The sequence below is a fragment of the Ambystoma mexicanum genome, chromosome 11 (genome assembly GCF_040938575.1).
Source record: "Ambystoma mexicanum isolate Mex_15411 chromosome 11, UKY_AmexF1_1, whole genome shotgun sequence".
NCBI lineage: Eukaryota > Metazoa > Chordata > Amphibia > Caudata > Ambystomatidae > Ambystoma > Ambystoma mexicanum.
This window is the reverse complement of record NC_090934.1, coordinates 1,344,533,297-1,344,552,965: the sequence shown is the minus strand read 5'-3', so window position 1 is coordinate 1,344,552,965 and position 19,669 is coordinate 1,344,533,297. Positions and strand designations below refer to the sequence as shown.

The 19,669-nt window shown below is 48.2% G+C and overlaps 1 protein-coding gene across 2 annotated transcripts in view; it reads right to left on the bottom strand.

Moving 5' to 3' along the window:
• The window catches only part of PIGB (phosphatidylinositol glycan anchor biosynthesis class B), a 706,437-nt gene that overhangs the window by 656,357 nt on the left and 30,411 nt on the right, over window positions 1–19,669 (bottom strand). For both annotated transcript variants that reach the window (XM_069624862.1, XM_069624861.1), the window contains exons 2-4: window positions 9,584–9,718; window positions 8,454–8,572; window positions 7,701–7,805 (exon numbers count right to left, since the gene is read on the bottom strand). In XM_069624862.1, the coding sequence (XP_069480963.1) occupies window positions 7,701–7,805; window positions 8,454–8,572; window positions 9,584–9,718 (359 nt within the window). The remainder of the gene's footprint in view (window positions 1–7,700; window positions 7,806–8,453; window positions 8,573–9,583; window positions 9,719–19,669) is intronic.

Genomic DNA, 19,669 nt, shown 5'->3' with positions numbered 1-19,669 from the left:
CCTTGATGAGAAGCATTGTAGGGTCTGAAAGCACCTGAAAACCTTTCCATGTGCTTCTTCTTTTCTCCCTCCTCTCCCCTACTCACTTCCTGGCTAAAAAGTATTGTGCACTGGTTTCCTACCCACCCTATAATCTGTGCCCCAGGCCACCTCCCTCCCTACAGTTCACCCCTGCACTGGCTTTCTACCAACCCCTGCACTTGGGGACTGTTTTCTATAATCCTAACAGTCCAGCCACCACTTCATGTCTACACTTATCCTTGCACTTGCCAGCACCGGCCGTAGTTGCATGGTATTCTATTTTTTATTGTTCCCCTGTACTGCACTTTGCCCTCCCCCTTCCCAATCACTTGCACTCTCAATGTCAGCTGGCCTAGAGGAATCAATGTCTGTGTGGCCTCCGTTCCGCCTCCCTTTCCTTGGCGCGCCTTCACACACACTTGTATGTAGGCGTGATGCAAATGGCACAAAATACCATAGCACATCATATCATATGATGCACACACTGCATTCATAACAACATGATGCCTGCCACGTACCTTGTACACTTCACAAAATGTTCTTCCCACTGTAATGCATGTAGTACAAATGTTGGAAAAGTGATCCCACAAAAGCAGCAGAGATACATATATTAGCAACATTAAGCAAGCGCATGCATACAAACAGGATGCATGCCCCTTACCTTGCACACTTTCACCACAGCCTCCTACATTTATCGGTATAAACAGACCTTCTATCACAGTGTTTGCGTACACACCACAACCAGCAACCACATTGCCCAATGGCTCAGCCTCCTCAGAGTCAATGCCATAGCTGCCATCCTAAAAAGCCGGATGTGCCACGTCTAATCCTCAAAGTCCTGAGGAATCTGCAGCATTACCGTGGTAGAAACTGGAGGGAAAGGGGATCGAGTCTTTAGGATTGTCTCTGAAAACACTTCTAGAGTTTGGTTTTTTTTGTCGTGTTTTTGTTATGTATGTGCGTGCATTCATAAATGTATTTTTCTCTCATTTGCTCACTGTCTGTCTGCTTCTCCTGACATTTTTCTCGACTGAAGATGAACGCTTATCTTACATTTCTACAGAATTCTCTGCAACGCTTCGTGCAGAGTGGCAAACAAAACAGCACTAACAATGGAGGTAAAAAAATGCCATTTCCTTGAAACCACTCGAAATCTTGCAGGTTATTAATGCTTTCATAGTCGGTGCAGAACATCCCAGCACTGTATAAAAAGTCGCACATGCTTCTGTTTTTTCAACATCTCCCGACCTCTGGCTGTGGACAAATTACACCGGCATGCTCCCATTGTCCGCTTGGTGTCATCGATGAGAAAATCACCTTTGCAGTAGGAAATATCTGCATCACAGTTGTCATCAACTTCTTTAACTAAGCGAGCAAACGTGAGCATGACATGTACCCCAAATGTAGTCCCCCAAAATGCACGACCACCACATCTACAGTACCAACAGAGGCCACACATTTGCAAAGGAGATCCATGCATCGAAACCCCACTCAAACTGTGCTCCAAAAAGCCTGCACTCCTTCCAACTCAAAGTCACCGACTATAAGCACTCGCCGTCTGTCCATCTCTGCAAACCTCACTCCATCGAACTTTGGATAAATATGTCACTGCCCCTTCCGCTGAACCACACCCATGAACCCTCATTGGAGAATCCCCACAGTTCCATTTGCAAAGGCTCCATGTACAGAAGGCCATGATCACTTTCCCAGCTACAGCTAGAGCCACAACCAAGTAACGCAGACAATACTTCTTCCCTTTGCACTCAAATTTTCCAAAACTCCCTTAGTGGCGCCTATTAGCAAGTATAAGATTTCAAAAACACCTGCACCAATCACATACTGAACCTCGACATTGGGACACCGGAGAGTGAGATGCGGTGTCCCCTTCCCAATAACACCTTTTCCCCATCCTACCAGGTAGGATACCTAGGAGCTAAACCACTCCCCTTTCCCTACACGAACACTGTTTCACGGTTTTGGGCAGAATCCTGTGCAGTGCCCTTAGGGACCACTACACACAATTAAGACTACAGGTGGTGATACAGGTTTTACCTTTGGTACACGCCTGTACTCCTATGTCATAGTGGTAGCAGTGGCGGAGCAGCCAGGTTTATCTCAAGAGTATATGAGCAGAGATTACACAAAGGTACCACAATTACTGTGACTCAAGCAAACACTGACTCAAGGTTTCAGGTAGAAAAATATAAGTACATTTATTTTTAAACCATTAGTTATAAAAACAACACTTCTATTAAACTTCAATAAAAACCACACGTTAAATATACAACTAACCAATTCACTTTGTACAGTAAGTCTCAAGGTACGTACCCTGTTTTGGAATGAACTGGTATTAGGCACAAAACATGTTACCGTGAATATGAATGCGATCACTTTTTGACAGTTCGGTCTACTAAACAAACACGTATCCGTGACATGAAATGCTACCAGGGCAAAACACACTTAGCACCTGAGATACCCAGAGGGAGTTGGAGGCAAAAATCACAGGCAATATTTTGGCTAGGCAGGCAGAATCAAGAAACGCTCAGAGACAGGAGCTCAAAAGTCAAAGGGCTGGACCCAGGGTCGAAGACACCGGGGCCAGTTGCCGAAGATCACGCGGTCTAACAGTTCACGATTCAACGGAGTCAAAAGGACTTGGATATTGTCAATGTTCAGAAGCAAAAGTTATAAGGTGGGAGGGAAGACAAGGTCAAGCCTTGGAAATGAAGAAAAAGGGATTCACCCAGTTTCTTCAACAGAGCACAGTACCTTGTTCCAATGGTGCAGCTGGTGCCCTGGCAGTTGTTCCTGTTGGTTTCCTGCAGACCCACGATTCCTGGAGCTTTGCCGAAAAGGAGGATGTCTCAAGGGGGTCTGCACTACACAGGTTTGAGGCCGGCAGCAGCGACACGGAATAAAAGGTGCGCTCCTTAAAAACAGGAGAGGTTCTTCAGGTGGCTATCTGGACCACTACAGCAGTGTGCAGCGATTTCGACCACGGAAGAGGATCCTCTGGCTGTAGAAGATGACCTGGTTATCCCCACCAAGTTCAAGGGAAGAATACTCCGGACTGGATATTCTCTGAGACGTTGAAGGGCAGATGGCTCAGGACTGCAGCAGGGCTTCACCGGGACGGGGTAGTTGCTGCAGCCGTCGTTCTCTCGGCTTCTCTTCGGTTCCTTGTAGTTCCAGTGACAACTCTCTGACTTCTAGCCAAAGAGACCGGCCTGTTATGCGAAAAACCCCCATTCACACAGCCTGGCTGTCAATCACCCAGCAGGGGGGTTGTCCAGCCCGGACAACTACCCTGGCCAATCATGACAAAGTGCGACTTGGGTTTCCTAGGATACCCTGTGCAGGGGGCGACTACACCCCTCCCTCATATTCAGCCCACCTAGACACTCAGGCGATTTGAGGGCTTCTGGGCAGAAGCCCACCAAAAGACAGTGAACAAAGAAGGCAAACCTCGTTTGCCGCGCAAAGTAAAACACAAGAAGGACTTTAACAAAAAGAAATGGCGAATAAACCCAACCGGAGCCAAAAAAAAGACGACTTGGTCAAGCGGGTTTATGTTCGAGGCTAATATAATAGCCAAGAACAGTACCACGTTTATCTAATATAATAGCGGTAGAAAAGTTAGGGTACATACCACTGCCACCAGCCAAGTCTAAATGTTAAAAGAGCGAAACAATGCTCTAGGAGGTACAGATAAAAAAGGGATACGAGTTAACCCTTTCCAGTACTCCATGGAAGATGGGGTGTACTGGATCTGTGGTAGATGGAAGTCTCAAAGACAACCCTGTATCACGGCACTGAAGGTGCTGTGGGACACACACAAAGAAGGGGGCTACTGAAGTGTTGTACTTCAGAGTCCACAATCACAAAAACAGATGGAAAAACACATAGCAAAACACAGGTAAGAGTGGGGGAAAAGCTCTCTCTTTTACCAGGTGGAATAAAAATAAACTCCAGAAGTCCAGCAAAGCTGCTGGGGACTCACTAGGTGAGGGAAATTAGCCATAATTGAGAATTCTCCCTAAGACACGGACCGCTCACTTAGAGAGAAAACAGACCAACACCCGAGCCGTATACCCAACATGTCCCAACACAAGGGTCAGACAGAGTCAGGAAATTACTGATAATTACACACACCTGACTTCCATCACACTTCCCCACACAGATAAAAGGCGGAGCACAAAAGCACACTCTGAGCAAGGCAAAACACACAAGGAAGGAGCAGTTCCGAGATGGCAGTTTAATACGAGGATAAAGGCGGCAAGACCAGAAAGAGTTGCAAGAAGGAAATTGCAGTTGGCCTTTTCGGTGGAAAAACATTACTTTCACGAGCCCTCGAGAATATGAAACAGAAGACCGGGAATTAAAGCTGAAGAGAGGTGCATTGTGTGTTCGAAGGTACCCGGGGCACTCTTGCATCGACAGCTGAGGTGGGGAGGAGCGATTGCCTCTGTGGTTCTGTCCTTGGCTCCCACAACAAAGCAGCTCCAGTAAAGTCAGCACAGCCGGTGAGTCGGAGAGACTGATAGCAGACCGGTCTGTGTTAGAAACAAGGTTGCAAGCAGTAACATTGTATAAAGAGGACCATGTGTGAGGCATTGGAGATGAGCAACGCGAGTATAACTGGAACTAAAGAAATAATCGAACTTTGTGATTGAATGTTGGGAGACAACCCCAAGATACCATATACAGGGTGGCCCGGCACCACGTGGGTGCTCATTCAAAGGACTCTGTTAGGTATCCAACTGAGAGTGTAAAATTGTGTACTGTAACATCGAAGTGGTCCTGCAACGGGTCAAGCCAAACCATGTGCACATTCAAAAGTCTTCGATAGCTAATACAAACTTTAATTGATCTGAGCCCGGCTGAGGGAGACCAATTGTAAAAAGGGGTTCTGTACCCGACTGAGGGGCATCCGGGTGAACTGTGAGTCACCCGAGAAAAGACTTATAGACTATAATTGGTCTCAACCTGGCTGAGGGAGAATAATTGTGAAAAGGGATCTGAGCCGGCTGAGGGGGGTCCAGGGTGAAGAGTGAATCGCCCTACGTGAATACTTGGAAAGGAACTTTGTGTTTTTGTTTGATACAGCAGGCCCTTTGAAGCCAGAAACTTTTTGAGAATTTAAGAGACTTGGCCATAGAAGGCCCTGATGCTTGTAATGGAACTGTGTCCTCGTGCAGAAGAACCCAAGAGTTTGCTATGCCCGGGTGAACCACCTTGTCCCGTGCTGAAAATGTGGGGAAGCGAGGCCAACGGCTTGAACATCCTGACTTATCATTTTGTGAACATTTCTTTGTCATGAACACCACCCCACAATATTTGTAACTTAGAGGCAAGGATTGGCAATATTTTTTTTTTTTTTTAGTATAGGCCCCTTTATTTTGACGAGGCTCCACTAGGACGGCATTATTATTATTTGATGATCGTAGCTTGCTCCCATCTTAGATTTAGGTATAGATAGGCATTTATCACACCCTTGATATAGTTCAATAAAACACCCTTGAACTGTGGTCACTTGTGTCTGTCATACTTTGATACCATGCAGTCCTTACAAGTACAATGTAGCCCACTGATTAAAGTTCACAAAGTGGCGCTATAGCATCACCTGGAGCTGAAGATGTTTATACAGAGGTGCAATTTCAAAATAAGAACACCTCCAAAAGGAGGTTGGAATCATTGAGTAGGTGTTCCACAGCATATGTATTTTATGGAGAATTATATAGCGCTTTTGCCAAAGTGCTGCATAAACATGTACATAATATGCTACAAACAATGCAAATATAAAACATAACAAAACTGAATAATAAGATGATCAGAGTGACGGAATAGAGGAAAGAAGGGTGAGCTTTTAGATTAGAACAGAAGATATAAAGCGATAGAGAAGAGCATATCTCAAGGGGCACGTAGAGAAAAAGAACAGAAACAATAGGGCACAGGGATGTTGAGGGGTAGAGATGTTGTGTCCGACGAGAGACAGAAGGAGAATAGGATGAGATGTGGGCGGCAAGATAGGGAGGGCCTAGCCCTTGAAGATGGTGCAAAAAAAGTTGAAGCAAAGAGTCATAGGGAAGAAGACAAATGCTCAACAGGGATGGAAAGATGGAGGAGCATGGGGATAGGGAAAAAGGGAAAAGCAAAAAAAAGAGAGAGAGAGACACACAGAGACAGAAAGAGACCATAAGAAAGGATGACCAGCCGACGAGGGAAAGTAGTAGAGGTTTTAAGAAATTTAGTAGCGAGGAAGTAAAGGTATGGGCGGAGTCAATAGATATTGTGTAGATGGAAACAACAAGTACAAGCTGTGAAGAGATACGAGAAGAAAAGGAAAGTAGAGTCAAAAAGTACACCAAGGTTATGAGAGGAGGACAGGAAGTGGAGCAGAGAAAGAGGAAAGTAGAGTTCTGGAGGAGAGGGAGGGGGCTGGAAGGTCAAAAGTAAAGGATTTCAGTTTTAGAGGGGTTAAGGTGTAAAAACAGAGACGAAATCCAGGACTGTACAACACAAAGGCAACCAGAGATCACAAAGTGGAGAGAGTCAGAGCAGGATGTGAAGGAGATGAAAATATGGGTGTCGTCAGCATAGAAAGGAGATGATAGATTGAAAGACTCAATAAGCAGAAAACAAGTGGAACAGTATAGAATGAGAAAAGCAATGAGCCAAGTACTTAACACTGTGGGACACCATAGAGAAGAACGAGGAGATGATGTTTGGCCAGTCCTGGAAACGGAATAGGAGCGATCAGAGAAACAGGAATGAAACCAATGAAATAATAGTCAGAAACTCGTAAGGAAGTGAGGGCAGTGAGAAGAGTGGGGCGGTTAACAGTGTTGAATGCAGCAGAAACGTTGGGTAGAATAAGTATAGAAGAGATTTATTTGGCCAAGAGGAAAGAAGGAAGTTCGCAAACTGAGGGAGAGGAGTTTCAGTGGAATTAACAGGCCAGAAACCAGATTGGATCAATGGCAATAGAGCATGGAAATTGAGGAATGCAAATATTTCAGAGTAGACCTGCATCTCTAAGAGTTGAGAGAAAGGGAAGAAAGAGAACGTGTAGAAGTTAGATGGGAGCAACGGATCAAGAGAGGGTTTCTTTGATAATTAGAATGACAACAGCGAGTTTAAATGATGCAACGAAGTTTAAGTAAACAGAGAGAGAATGATGAACAGGGTTAACCAAGGAATGAGACCGTGACTAAGAAGAGAGGGAAGTGTGCCAGGGGCGAAGCAGTAAGATGAGCACGAGCAAGAATGGAAGCTGTGTCAGAGTCAAGAGAAGGAAGAGAATGTTGAAAGTGATGGGGATGAGATGCAGAGGCAAGGACTGAAGGTAGGATAGGTGGGTGACAGACATAGCAGAATCATGCACAAAATGGAAGATTCAGGAGGAGGAAGAGAGCATGTGATTGAGGACTTGGAAGAGGCAACGAGGATGGTGAGACAGAGAGGAGGTTAGAGAGGTAGACACACTAGCATGCACCAAGTTCATATTTTACATAGTGAGAGAGGAATCCAGGAGAAGAGGATGTGTAGAAATGTTTCCAGTACTATTGCAAGAAACATATCCAGCATGAAGTGACAAAATACAAACAAAGATACCCCGATTTATCTTTTTCAGAAATTATGGTATAGGTCATGCAACTGGAATTCAGGGTAAGACTTACCACCCACTTGGCCACCTCTGCATTTTCCAGTTGCTTTAGTAATGAGTAAAGTTTCACGTCGGCTATAGCTGACAGACCTGCTTGTGCTAGCCGAGGTACCCAGATCTGCACAAACAAAATAAAGAGTTATTAATGCAATGTCCTTTTAAGGATTTAACATCTCGCCACATTTAATCAACCGCAGGGCTTACATGGACTTCTCGGACATGTGAAGGGAGGGATTGCGTAGCTTTCAAGTGCATTCATTGGCTGTACAAGGTGTTCTATGCCACCTTTCCCAATGACAGATGTTTAATGATTCACTGGTCCCAGTCGAATGGTGGTCTACCTATAAAAACGTTTAAATCCACAGAAACTCACTTCACAATATACATATGTGTTTCTATACTACTTATAATCACCCCAAGTCACGTCTCCTGCTAGCGTGCACGCATTGAGTCAGGATGGGGGTTGCTTTATGCAGCAGTCTAGCTTTGCTCACTCACAGGGTGCAATATTGTTCATAAAAGATAAAGCCTAACACACACGAGCAGATGTTAAATATACTGGAGTGCATCAGCAGCGTGAGTGCTAGTGGAACAAGTCTGAGTAGGCAGGAGCTCACACCAAGAACATCTAATCCTTTCATTCTTTGAGTCAGTTAACATAAAGGGCTTTCTACTTCTGCCAGTAGAGGACCAGATCTTGAGTGGGCTTACATTTTAAATAGTACTGCTATTTTTGCAGCCTTTTTGAATGAACCAAACTACTCACCAGCAGCTGAACATCATCCCTGTTCAGTAGATGGAGAACCTTATAGATGCCTGCGAAGAACAGTGGGTAGGAGTAGCCTCTCAGCCCTTCCATCCATTCCCAGGTTAAGTAGCCATAATTAAGATTGTTAAGGAGATAGGCTTCAAAGAATCAAAGTAAGATTTCCTGTTCAAGTACATGTACAGCAAGGGTTCGAGGATTGTGCTATCTTCTTGAACTTGTGCCCCATTGATTGCCACTGCAGACTCGAGGGGCAGCAAAAATCTATGAATGTTCTGCTGCACCAACAAATGCCTAACCAGCACAGCCTCCTCACAACTCTGCAAGTAAAATCTCTCCCTGTGTCCTAAACAGGCCCTCTCAATAGGCACACCTCCCATCACTTCACATACCTATATCACGATTTGTTGGCAAAGAAAACCAGCAGTTCTCTGTACAAAACGCTATACCCCTGGAATAAACTTTCCATTTACAAAATCCCACCCAAGCTTCTCCCTCATTAGTCATGCATCTTGTTTCTGCTCACACTGAATTGGGACCATACATGCCTTGATGGAACTGAAGGCCTTAGAGATAATGAGCAAGGTAACTGCAACTAGGCAGGGCTGCCTTACAAAAACCAGTCGTGCCCTACACCGCACTGTGGCATTAGACCTTCAGCCAAACTGCAACATTCTGAAGGCAACAGGACAATGTTTCCAGAGGGAATGGTTAGAGCAACCTCCTGTAATCCAAAAATGTGTATAGCCTGATCAGAACATCTTTGCTCTTTCAAGGCCATCACAAAAAAATATTTCTTGCACAAAAATCAGATGAAATACCACTTCCAATACACTGACCACAATTATTTATTATAAATCCTTTTACAATGCATTGTCTAGAAGAAAAACAATTCCGATATCAGGCTCTTGTCAATTCCTATACAATAACAAATACCTACGATCAGGATGGTGGAAACCCATTATAATACAATCATGGAGCTTTATGAATTTGTTTGGACCTTTCAAGCCAAGCTCTTCAGTTCTCCCTGTAGCTGCTAGAACCAGTCTGGAGAACCTGAAATCAGATGTTGCGTGGTAATTATCTTTTCTTTGCAAACCTTTCAAATAGATATCAAATCAAAGGATATTCAAACACCATGTGATGTGCAACTTCAAGAGACTGCCAATATTCATCTGGAACAAAACTTGTTTGCACTAAAAAGCAATTGAGTATTCGGAAAGCTACAGTCAGCAAGACCAGATAAAGGTTTTCACCAAAAAGACCTGTGGGGGAGGAGGGGAATAGAAAATAAATAATATGTCACTTTTACAGAAATGTTGGCATATTGATTGATAAAGAAAAATGCATATAACGAACATCAGAAACAGAGGCATTAGTAGCAGCTTACGTGAATGGACCCACAAACAATGTACTACACAGGGTCTGTAATACTTTATCAATTGCAATCACGCATATTTAAAGGCCACCCACAACAGGCATCGAAAATGCAAATCAGTTTCTGAAACAGGCAAGAAGCAACAACAAGGGAAGCATTTGCAAATGCAGGGTCATCATTTAACGGAGTGTAATCATGGCTTTCGCTGTTGGTGCCCCTCAATGCAGTTAAACTCATTGTCATAGTGAATTTAGTTATCAATGCTACACAACTTAATGGAAAACCAAAGGCCAAGAAGGCGTTTGCTGCAGGCTCTGAACGATACACCTTAGGCACATTAAAATATAATGCTCTAGTTTATTTTTTGGGGAAAATGAAGTTTTATTGGCATTTTTACAACAAAACATAACAGCAATCATACCATTATGGCATGCGAGTATAACATTTTCCCCCCTACCTACACACCCTCCCCTCTTACTCACGGATTCTTCAGATGGAACTTCTTCAGAAGTTGGACGCATTGCAATGTGTCTTCATTCAAAATCAGGCCGTCTTTTCCGTGCGCGCTAGAACCTTGGGCCCATGAGAAGACAATCTCCCCTGAAATCCCCAAAACCGGCAGCATGTCCGCTAAGTCACCTGGGTCCTTCAATTATTTTCCCAGTGCGGTTTCCCCAAATAGCCCATTCCCAACCTTGTCAGGCCAGCCGCCCATACTTTTCGAAGAATGGGAGCCACAGTCCCAAAATATTAGACCTGGACTCGTTTATGAGGTGGGTCAAAAACTCCATGTCGTATATTGCACGAACCTTGGAGATCCACTCCTTTTGCTCTGGCATTCGTGGGTTTTTCCACCTGTGGGCCAGGTAGTACCTAGACACCACCATCATAACATGAAACATGTGGCCTTGTTCCCCTCCAGACTCCCCATCCACAGTCACACCGAACAGAACAAGCCATGGAGAGGTCCCTCTGGATCCCATACACCTCTTTTATCCACGACAGGACCTCTCCCCAGTATGTCTGCACCATCAGACATTTCCACCTCATATGTATTTAGTCCCCTTTCTCAGCGTGACATTTCCAACAATATGGGCTGTATCCCTCTCTCATCCACACTATCCGCACTGGTGGGTAATGCCATCTGTGCAGCAGTTTCAGGGGCTGATGCCTATACTGCAGTGAAGCGGTCGACCCTGTTTCGTCTGCCTGCACATTCTGGCCCACCCTGTTTCGTCAATGTCCCCACCCAGAGACTGTCCCCACTTCACTCTTGAGAGTATGGGGTGGGGGGCTAGGAGGAGCATCTTATAGAGCCTGGATATTAATCCCTTGGAGCCTTTCTGCGAAATTAAAAACTTCTCAAAATCCGTCAGCTCCCTCCTGAGGTTCTTCCCCCATTTTTCCTCGGTCAGGGCCCCCTTTAGGTGTAGAAAACGTAAAGGCGATAGTTTGTCCAGACCCAAGGCCTCCTCCAGTCCCTGTAGAGTTATAAAGGCACCCCCATCCCATAGCTGTCCCACCTTACTGAGCCCGGCCTCATACCAATGTTGGAAAGCCAGTGGCTCCTCAATCCCATCCCTAAGCGGGGAGAGCCCATATCCAGATCAGGGGCGATGGCCACGATGTGAGCCACCCATTGTCACCATCCTCTTTCCAAACAGACCACAGCACCCCCAGCACTGGGTGTCACAGAACCCTCCCTGGAATGCAGGCTTTGGGGACCCACAACCATTCATATAACGTGACTGGTGAGAGTACCTTGTTGTCCATTGCCACCAATTGTTTCCCGGTCCCTGGTGTAAAATTATCCACTAAAATTATCCACGGCAGCTGGGGAGCACGTGTAAGTGGATCTAGGTCACGCTGCCTAAAGCCCGCCCACCTGGTGCCTTCCTGCTTCCTGCTCTTTTTCACCACTTAGCAAGCCCCGCCCACCTGGTGCCTTCCTGCTTGCTACTCTTTTCCCTACTTAAGGAGCCCTCCAGCCCCTTTTCCTTTGCAGCTGGGGAGCAGGTGTAAGTGGATCTAGGTCACCTGGCCTAAGCACCACCCACCTTCTTAACCCTGCCTCTTCCTTCCTGCTCTTAATCAAGGGTGTCTCTCGCCCGGGCGTCCAAAGCAAAGGGCAGTCAAAGAAAAGGGCAGTCAAAGAAAAGGGCAATTCCTGTTTGCGTCAAAGAAATCAAAGAAAAGGGCAATTCCTGTTTGCGTCAAAGAAGTGAAAGAAAAGGGCAATTCCTGTTTGGACCTGTTCAGACCAGGAGGATCCAGGACCCGAACCCCTGCTAAAACAGCAGGTAAGCGTGCACCAAAACGCGTTTATGTCCCCCGCAGGTCATCCCCGCCCTCTATGGTCCCCTCGTGTTGTTCCCTTGTGCTGCCCCCCTTCTCGCGCGCAGGAGTCTGTCCTGCTACATTCTGGTTTCACCGTCTTGTAGCCAATGCTGGATTTTACTTTAATGGACTTCATTGATTCACGGTGTGTTACCCTTTCTCAACTCTCATGCTGGACTCCTTTGCATCTTGTACTCATGGTGACCCTGAATCATGCTGTTCCCATCTTTATCTTGTATCCTGGTTTGCAACATTATGTGTTACTACTGACTTCTGCAGTTGTATTCGTTCTCCCCTCTTGCTTCTCCACTCTTTTTGACTGCTTACTCTCTGTTCTCGCCTCCCCTCTCCCTTTTCCTACCTGCTCCTCTCTTCCCCTTACTTTCTTCTACGCACTTACTCTATCAGAATTGTCCCTGGACCAAGTATGATAGCAACCTCATCTGTCGCTCCCCCATCCTCTTACTGTTCCGCCCCGTCCCTCCGGCACTATCTGAAACATTGTCAGGCCTAGTACGATAGTCGATTGTTTTGTTCCTCCCCTCCCTTTCTGCACCCTCTCCCTCACCTTTTGTTTTTCTCCGGCTCTACCAGAAATGTCGTCAGGCCTATACGGTAGTTGCCTGTCTGTTTCCATTTCCTTCCCACTCTCGCCCTCCCTTCCTTATTTATGTCTTAGCTCTTTCACTATCTGAAATGTCGTCAGTACGATAGTTAATTTCACATCCTTACTGTTCATGGCCTGTAAGAATGTTATTGTATTTTCCCTTGTTCCCTCCCTTGCCTTGAAGCGCTTTGAAACACATTGTGTATAGGCGTTATATAAATAAACCCTTTGCTGGGCTCTATAATACATCTCTAGGTCAGGAAGGCCACACCCCCATCCTCCTTCGGTCTTATCAGTCTCATACGAGATCCTATGCTTCTTTCCCACCCATAGATTGAAACATATCCCTCTGTACCTTGAAAGGGAGACCCGCATCAAATTCCTCCTCAGTATCTGATAACTTCCCTGCTATGAACGCCACTGATTTCACCAGGTTTACCTTGAAGCCTGACAAATTCCAGAACTGCTCCAGACTGCACATTTATTTATTTTTTGCATTTTTATAGTGCACATACAGCCCACAGGCATCGCGGCGCTGTTACTTGTGGCAGGCTTAGTTACATAATTACAAGGAATGCAGTACAATTGGCATAGCATACTCGAACAGAGCATAATACTTTCTGACATCCTCCATATATATGGGATTTAGTGCAGTTTTCCTTTAAAGCATTGAGTTTGGGTGGGGGTTTAAGTGAAGAGCACAGTTTTCATGGCTTTACGGAATGCTAAGTGGGAGACTTCTCCTCGTAGGGGTGCATAGCGCATGTGGTATCGACTGGGATGGTTTGGCCACATAGAGGAGCGCATCTTCTGCGAAAAGGCTTATCTTACAGTGTGTTGCCACTACTCTAACACCTCCGATCTCCCCATTGTCCCTGACAGACACCGCCCATGGTTACATCAATAGCACGTATATAAGCGGGGACGGAGGGCAGCCCTGTCGTGTACCCCTCTCTAATGGAAACTGCCCCGATTCCCTACCGTTGACCACAACTCTTGCCGAGGGTTTTGAGTATAGGGCTGATTACCAGCCCATACACCTCGGGCCCATTCCCAGGGATGAGAAGACTTCCCCCATAAAGGCCCAGCTTACCCTGTTCGGGATCCAAGGATAGTAGGAGCGCCCCTTCCTCCCGTACCGAGCTTGAGCTTAGCACATGGAGTGTTTTCCTCATGCTATCCGCTCCTTGCCCATTTAACACAAACCTGACCTGATCCGGATGGATCAGTCTTGGGAGGTGCCTCTCTAGCCGCGTTGCCAGGATCCTGGCGAAGTCCTTAGCGTCCACATTTAAGAGAGAGATAGGCCTATATGAACCACAGTCTTCAGGGTTTTCCCCCCATTTTTCGGTATCACCGTTGTCAGAGCCTGAAGGAATGTTGGGGATATTGTGTCTTGCCCCTTTATCCAATTGAACAGCTTGGGCATATGTCCCGCCCAGGATTGGTACTGTTTATAAAAGTCAGTTGTAAAGCCATCTTCCCCCAGGGCCTTCCCTGTTTTCAACCGTTTGATAGCCTCTACCACCTCTTCCCCTGTTATTGCCCCCTCGAAGGGCTCCCGCTTGGTCTCAGCGAGCCTAGGAAGGTTTCGCCCAGCCAGATAGCTCCTCATTTCAACCACTGATTCCCCTTCCTGTTCGGTGTACAGTTCCTTACAGTAACTCGCAAAGCATTCCATTATCTTCCATATCAGGAAGGTGTGAGAAGAACGTGTAGCCCCCGGGGCCCGGCCCCAACCTGCACCTTACATCAACCCAATAGTGCTCTTGTAAGAGGTCCCGCATGGCCAGGTTGTCTTTTGTAGCCCCTCTTGTCCGCGTCCCCTTTGCTGGCACCAATCCAGTTGGGAGTCCATTATCAAGTTGAAATCCCCACCTAAAACCATGTACCCTCTGCCCATTCATCCATCAATATGAACACCTGGCGTATGAACTGAATTTGGCCCACATTGGGTGCATAGAGGGTGGCCAATGTGATCCGCATTCCCTCAGACTTGCCCTTTATTCCCAGGAATCTACCTCCAAAGCTTCTCTTGGTCTCAATATCCATGAGATGGAACGATTTGCCCAGGATTATACCCACCCCCTCTTTTTTGGAGGATTTATGTGAAGCCCAAAAGTTTCTACCCATTTCTTTCCCCTTTATCAGTGACTGCACCTCGCCGGTAGTGTGTCTCTTGCAGAAAGAGGACCAGCAAATTCTGTTCATGGAACATGTTGCTAGTGAGGGATCATTTATTCTGAGAGTTTAAGCCCTTGACGTTCAGCATGCCAACTCGTCCCTCAACCATCATCACTCCTCACCCTGCATCCTAGATATCCCACGCGTCCTGCTGAGTACGAAACTGTCCCTAGTTTAGGAATCTGTGACATGCCATGTATATCACCTCTCGTCCCCAATACCCCTTCCCTCCCTGTTCCCTCCCCCCCTTCCCTGCCCTCCCCACCTCCTTCGAGGCATCCGTCCACACCACCCAGAATGACCGGGCTTGGTCGATGAACCAACAGGGACTCATCCCGTGCCCCGGGATGTATATCTAGCAGGATTGTCGCTGCTTCATCTCCAAGTCAGACCAAAGCCTGCAGTGTGTCCCAACAGCCTCGGATCACAGTCCACAAACTCTCCCCCCCCCCCCAAAGTCCCCATGTCCCCTTCATTTAATAAACTCAAAGAACCATCGGAGCATCATGCAGAGCATAACAGGCCAAACCTTACAAACAATACATCACCAGCCCAATGTTTCCGGCAACAACAAAAATGAGAGAACAGGCCAACCGCAGCCATTCACTAGGTCACTGTACTCCCAATCAAACTGCCAGGCTATCCGAAGGGCCCGCTGAGGGAGTGCAGAAGCGTAGCACACAAGGCATTTTTGTTTCACTTCAAGTGTCCCTCAAAGGCTGCGGAGGGATGCTTAACTTTCTGGAATTTCTGGGCCCCTCTCATCCTATGTTTTCCCCTGGTTGAATCTGGGCCTCTCAGACCTCAGGCCGGATCTGGTTCGCCATTGCCCAGTTCCACTGAGGGGCCATCATGACGGCCAACTAACTGGATGTCCTCCTTAACCACCATATGGTGCCTCTCCCCATCCCATTTAAAAGCCAGATAAAATGGGTGCCCCCAGCAGTATCGGACCTCCTCCCCTGTAGCCATTTGGTGAGGGCTCCAAATGATTTCCTCTACAGCAATTTAAGGGCAGAAAGGACCTGCAAAAAGGCCACTTTGGAGTCTCTGTATTGTATTTGTATTTCCCTAAGGCCCACCTCCTTCTCAAGGATCCTGGCCTTGTCCCTGTAGTAATGCAGACGTGCCAACACCGAACAGGGGCCCCTAACTCCACCCCCAGCCCGGTGGACTCTGTCTATCATGACCCCTTCTCCAGCATACGCCCCAGGACAATCTTTATTATGTCCTCCACCTTGCCTCCAGGCTGAACGGGGTCTCACCCTCATCCTCCACCAGTCTGTAGAAGCGTAGATTGTTTCTTCTCTTGTGATTCTTCATGTCGTCTACTTTGAGGCAGAACTCCTCCTCCTCCCGGCATTGCATTTCCATAAACCTCACCTCCATCTGTGTATCCAGGAGCCCGGTAGATGATTGGTTGGCCTCAACTCCATCCATCTATCCTTCAGAGTAGTTACTTTGGCCGTGAGGTCAGCAAGCTTAGCCCCCCCCCCCACCCATGCCTGTTCTCATCTACATTATCTCCCCAAGGATGGTCTGGATGTTGTCTTTTATGGAGCCCAATTCCATCGGGGTTGCGCAGCTGCTTCTGGGCTCCATCGCAGTGCTTTCCGCCTGAAACTGAGACTTTGCCAAGGCTCATGGATTGGCCACTTCCCGAGGCTCCCTAACTCTCCAGATGAATGTGGCACGTTTAGTGATCACCAGGGGCCGGGTGCGACCATCAGGACGACAAAAGGGGGGGGGACTCCCAATACGACCTGGTATTGTTCTCTATGCCACAAGGCTCTCAGCCGTAACGCCTACTACACAGAGCAGTAACTCCACTTATTTCCTGCCTCCCGGTCTAGGGGCCCGATCTTCTCCGTCAGCCTACGGGGGAGTAAGCGCCCACCCCCCAGTGGGCGTGTGATGCGGGATTATGCCTCCAGTCTTGTTGGGTGAGCCCACCGAGCTGGTGCCCTCTTCTCCCCGTCGAGGGTGCATCACCCCGTCGGGGTCAGCACCTGGTTGTTATGAGGCCTGGACCCACCGCCAGGGCGTCGTCTGGGTGGTCTGGGGTGGCTTGCTGGGTACACTGCAGCTCCCAATGCACGTCCTATAAATCCCATGCTGGGGTTTCTCCCCTTAATAGTTCCTAGATCCGTTAACCTCCTGCACTCCTGTTGTGGCACTGCTTTCCCGTTTCCCTATCGAATCGCTGAGTCTTCCCTGTTGGCCTATGAGGTTGTAAGTGCCTTCCCCACAGAAGGTGTGTTGTGCGGGTTTGCAACCTTGGTTTTATTGGGTAAGTCCACTAAGCTGGCACTCGCCCACCCCTGTAGTGGAGTTTAGTACCCCGTGGGGGTCGGCGTCTTGTTGTAGCAGGGTCTGGGGCTTCCTTCAACGTGACCTCTGGGTGGCCCGGGATGGGGTGCCGGATACTGTTCTGGTCTCAGCGTGCGTCCCATCGGCTCCGGACTGAGAGTTCTCCCACTGTTAGGCTCTCCTGCTGGCCACCTCGTACATTCCTGTCGCAGCTGGGTGTATTTCCCCTGGTCAATTCCAGTCCTCAAGTCGTGGTGTACTGTGCTCCAGTTGGCTTCATCTGCATCCCATCAAGGACGCTGGGGTCTCTGGCTCTCACTGTCCTCTCCACGTGGTCTCTTTCGGTGTCCCCTTGTGTTTCCACTGGGGTGAGGTGATCCTGTCGGGTGGATGCCACTCCAGAGATTAAGGATTCTTCATTAGGTGTCCATCCGGGCCGTTTCCCTTCATTAGAGCCTCTCCAGTGTTTCGGGCGTGGGCCCACTCCTCCAGGCAATGGTCACCCTCCTGGAGCCAAATTGGCCCCCCACGTATGTGCTATGGGGGTCACCGGTCTTTAATGTCACCTTGGGGGGGAAAGTGGAGCATCTCGTAACTGTCCCCCTCACCTGCATGCATTGCTTTGCTGGGCTGCTCCTCCCTGTCAGTGCCCAACCCAGGCACGCTCCCGCATCGGGCCGGGTCTGGGAGATGGCACTAAAGGAGCAGGGGATGAGGGGGTTCTCCCCACCACCACAGCCCGCTTCCCCGGAGCTTCGCTCGTCCTTTTGGAACGCCGGCGGGGGGTCTGCCCCCAATGTGTCCTGCAAGAGTTGACTGGGATGCGCTCCTGCCTCGGCCCGTGTCAGAGAGCCTGCACTGCTGTGGGGGGTGCTCCGTAGTTGCACACAGTTCATCTGGGGCCCCCTATGCAGAGGCAGAGCATTGGCTGTCCTGCTGTCAGCAAGCTGCTGTGGTGTCGGCAGTGTCTGCCCTCCAATTCCTACCTGCCTCTTCGGTTGGCGCCGGGATGCAGGGAGCCGTGCCTCCTCCATTCGCTGTATGTAGTGTGGGCGAGGTGTGCCTGCAGGGTCCGGGCCGTCCCGCCAGGCACAGAAAGGTCCTCAGGACTTCAATAGCACACCCTTGTTGGAGCGGGCCAGTTGCCCGTGTGTTGTTGTGGGTCGCCCACTGCTTCTGTACTCTCGTTAGAATGCTGGGCTGCTCCACAGCCTTCCTCCATCGCATGAAGCGAGACAGTGGGGTAGAGGTGCGCTCAAGCTCTCGATGGTCCCTCCAGGCACAGGAGGCACCTCCAGACTGCGGTGTCGCACCCTTCAGTAGCCCCACAGTTCCAATCACATAATCTCGCCACTTGGAGCGAAAATGAACCCCTTCTCCGCAGTTTTTCAACAAGTTACCCAGGGTTGGGTGAGGAGCTTACGGTTCAGGCAGCCATTTTGCCTGCACCCCCTGGTGGCCTTCCTCTAGTTTATTTTGCTTATGTGACAGCAGGCAGGGTATTAGACCGCATTAAATTATTATCAGGGTATTTATTGGGCATAAACTTTGGGAAGCAACAGAGCACTTTACAAGTGGAAATAGAGCATTGCAAATAATAAAATAAGATAGCTTCTAACATAAATATGGATTGGGACCGTGCTCATGTATGTAACAAGGAAATCAAACTGCATGAGGAGAAAACATTACTTCTGATTTGGGCGAGTGGGGAGCATGTTGGGAGTAAATAAGAAGGCCTGCCCTAGAACTGCAGGCATGCAGCTGTGTCTTTGAACAGCAAAATGACACATCTTGCCACCCTTATGTGTTAAAGGTAAAGGGTATCAGAATTGTAATATGCTGATTTGACTTGACACTTGTGGCAAGTCAAAAAGAAGTAAATCAAAGCCCATTGTGCTTGTGATTCTTAGATACGCTTTTCATGTTTCAGTGGGGTGGGTGAGAGAACTACATTGATTAATTATGTGTCAAATGTAAAGATTATTTTGCTGTGTGTTGTGCTCTCCTTTAAGAAGTGATGAGTCCCTGCTGAGGGCTCGTGCGGTGTCACGTGTCCACGCACCATGTGATGAACCCAATAAAAGAGACGAGCCGTTTGCCACTCGTTGGTCCACTCCACCAGACTCCTGCCAGCTGTGTGTGTTTTATTCAGTGCGGCGTCAGCGTGGCCTTTTAGGCACAGGGCCTGCCCCGCAGAGCCCTTCATGACAGCAGAGCCCCTGTGTGGCAACTCTGCAGGATGACGCTGTGTGAGCACTGGCGGGCAAACGCGCCAGGGAAGCTGGCATGGCGGGTGCCGCCCCTTAGAGGGGGCGGTCCAGCCTCCCCCCCTCAAGGGACGATTGGTCAGGGGGGCGGGAGGAAGAGAGGCACACGGAGCCCGCCCCCCTGAAGCGCGCG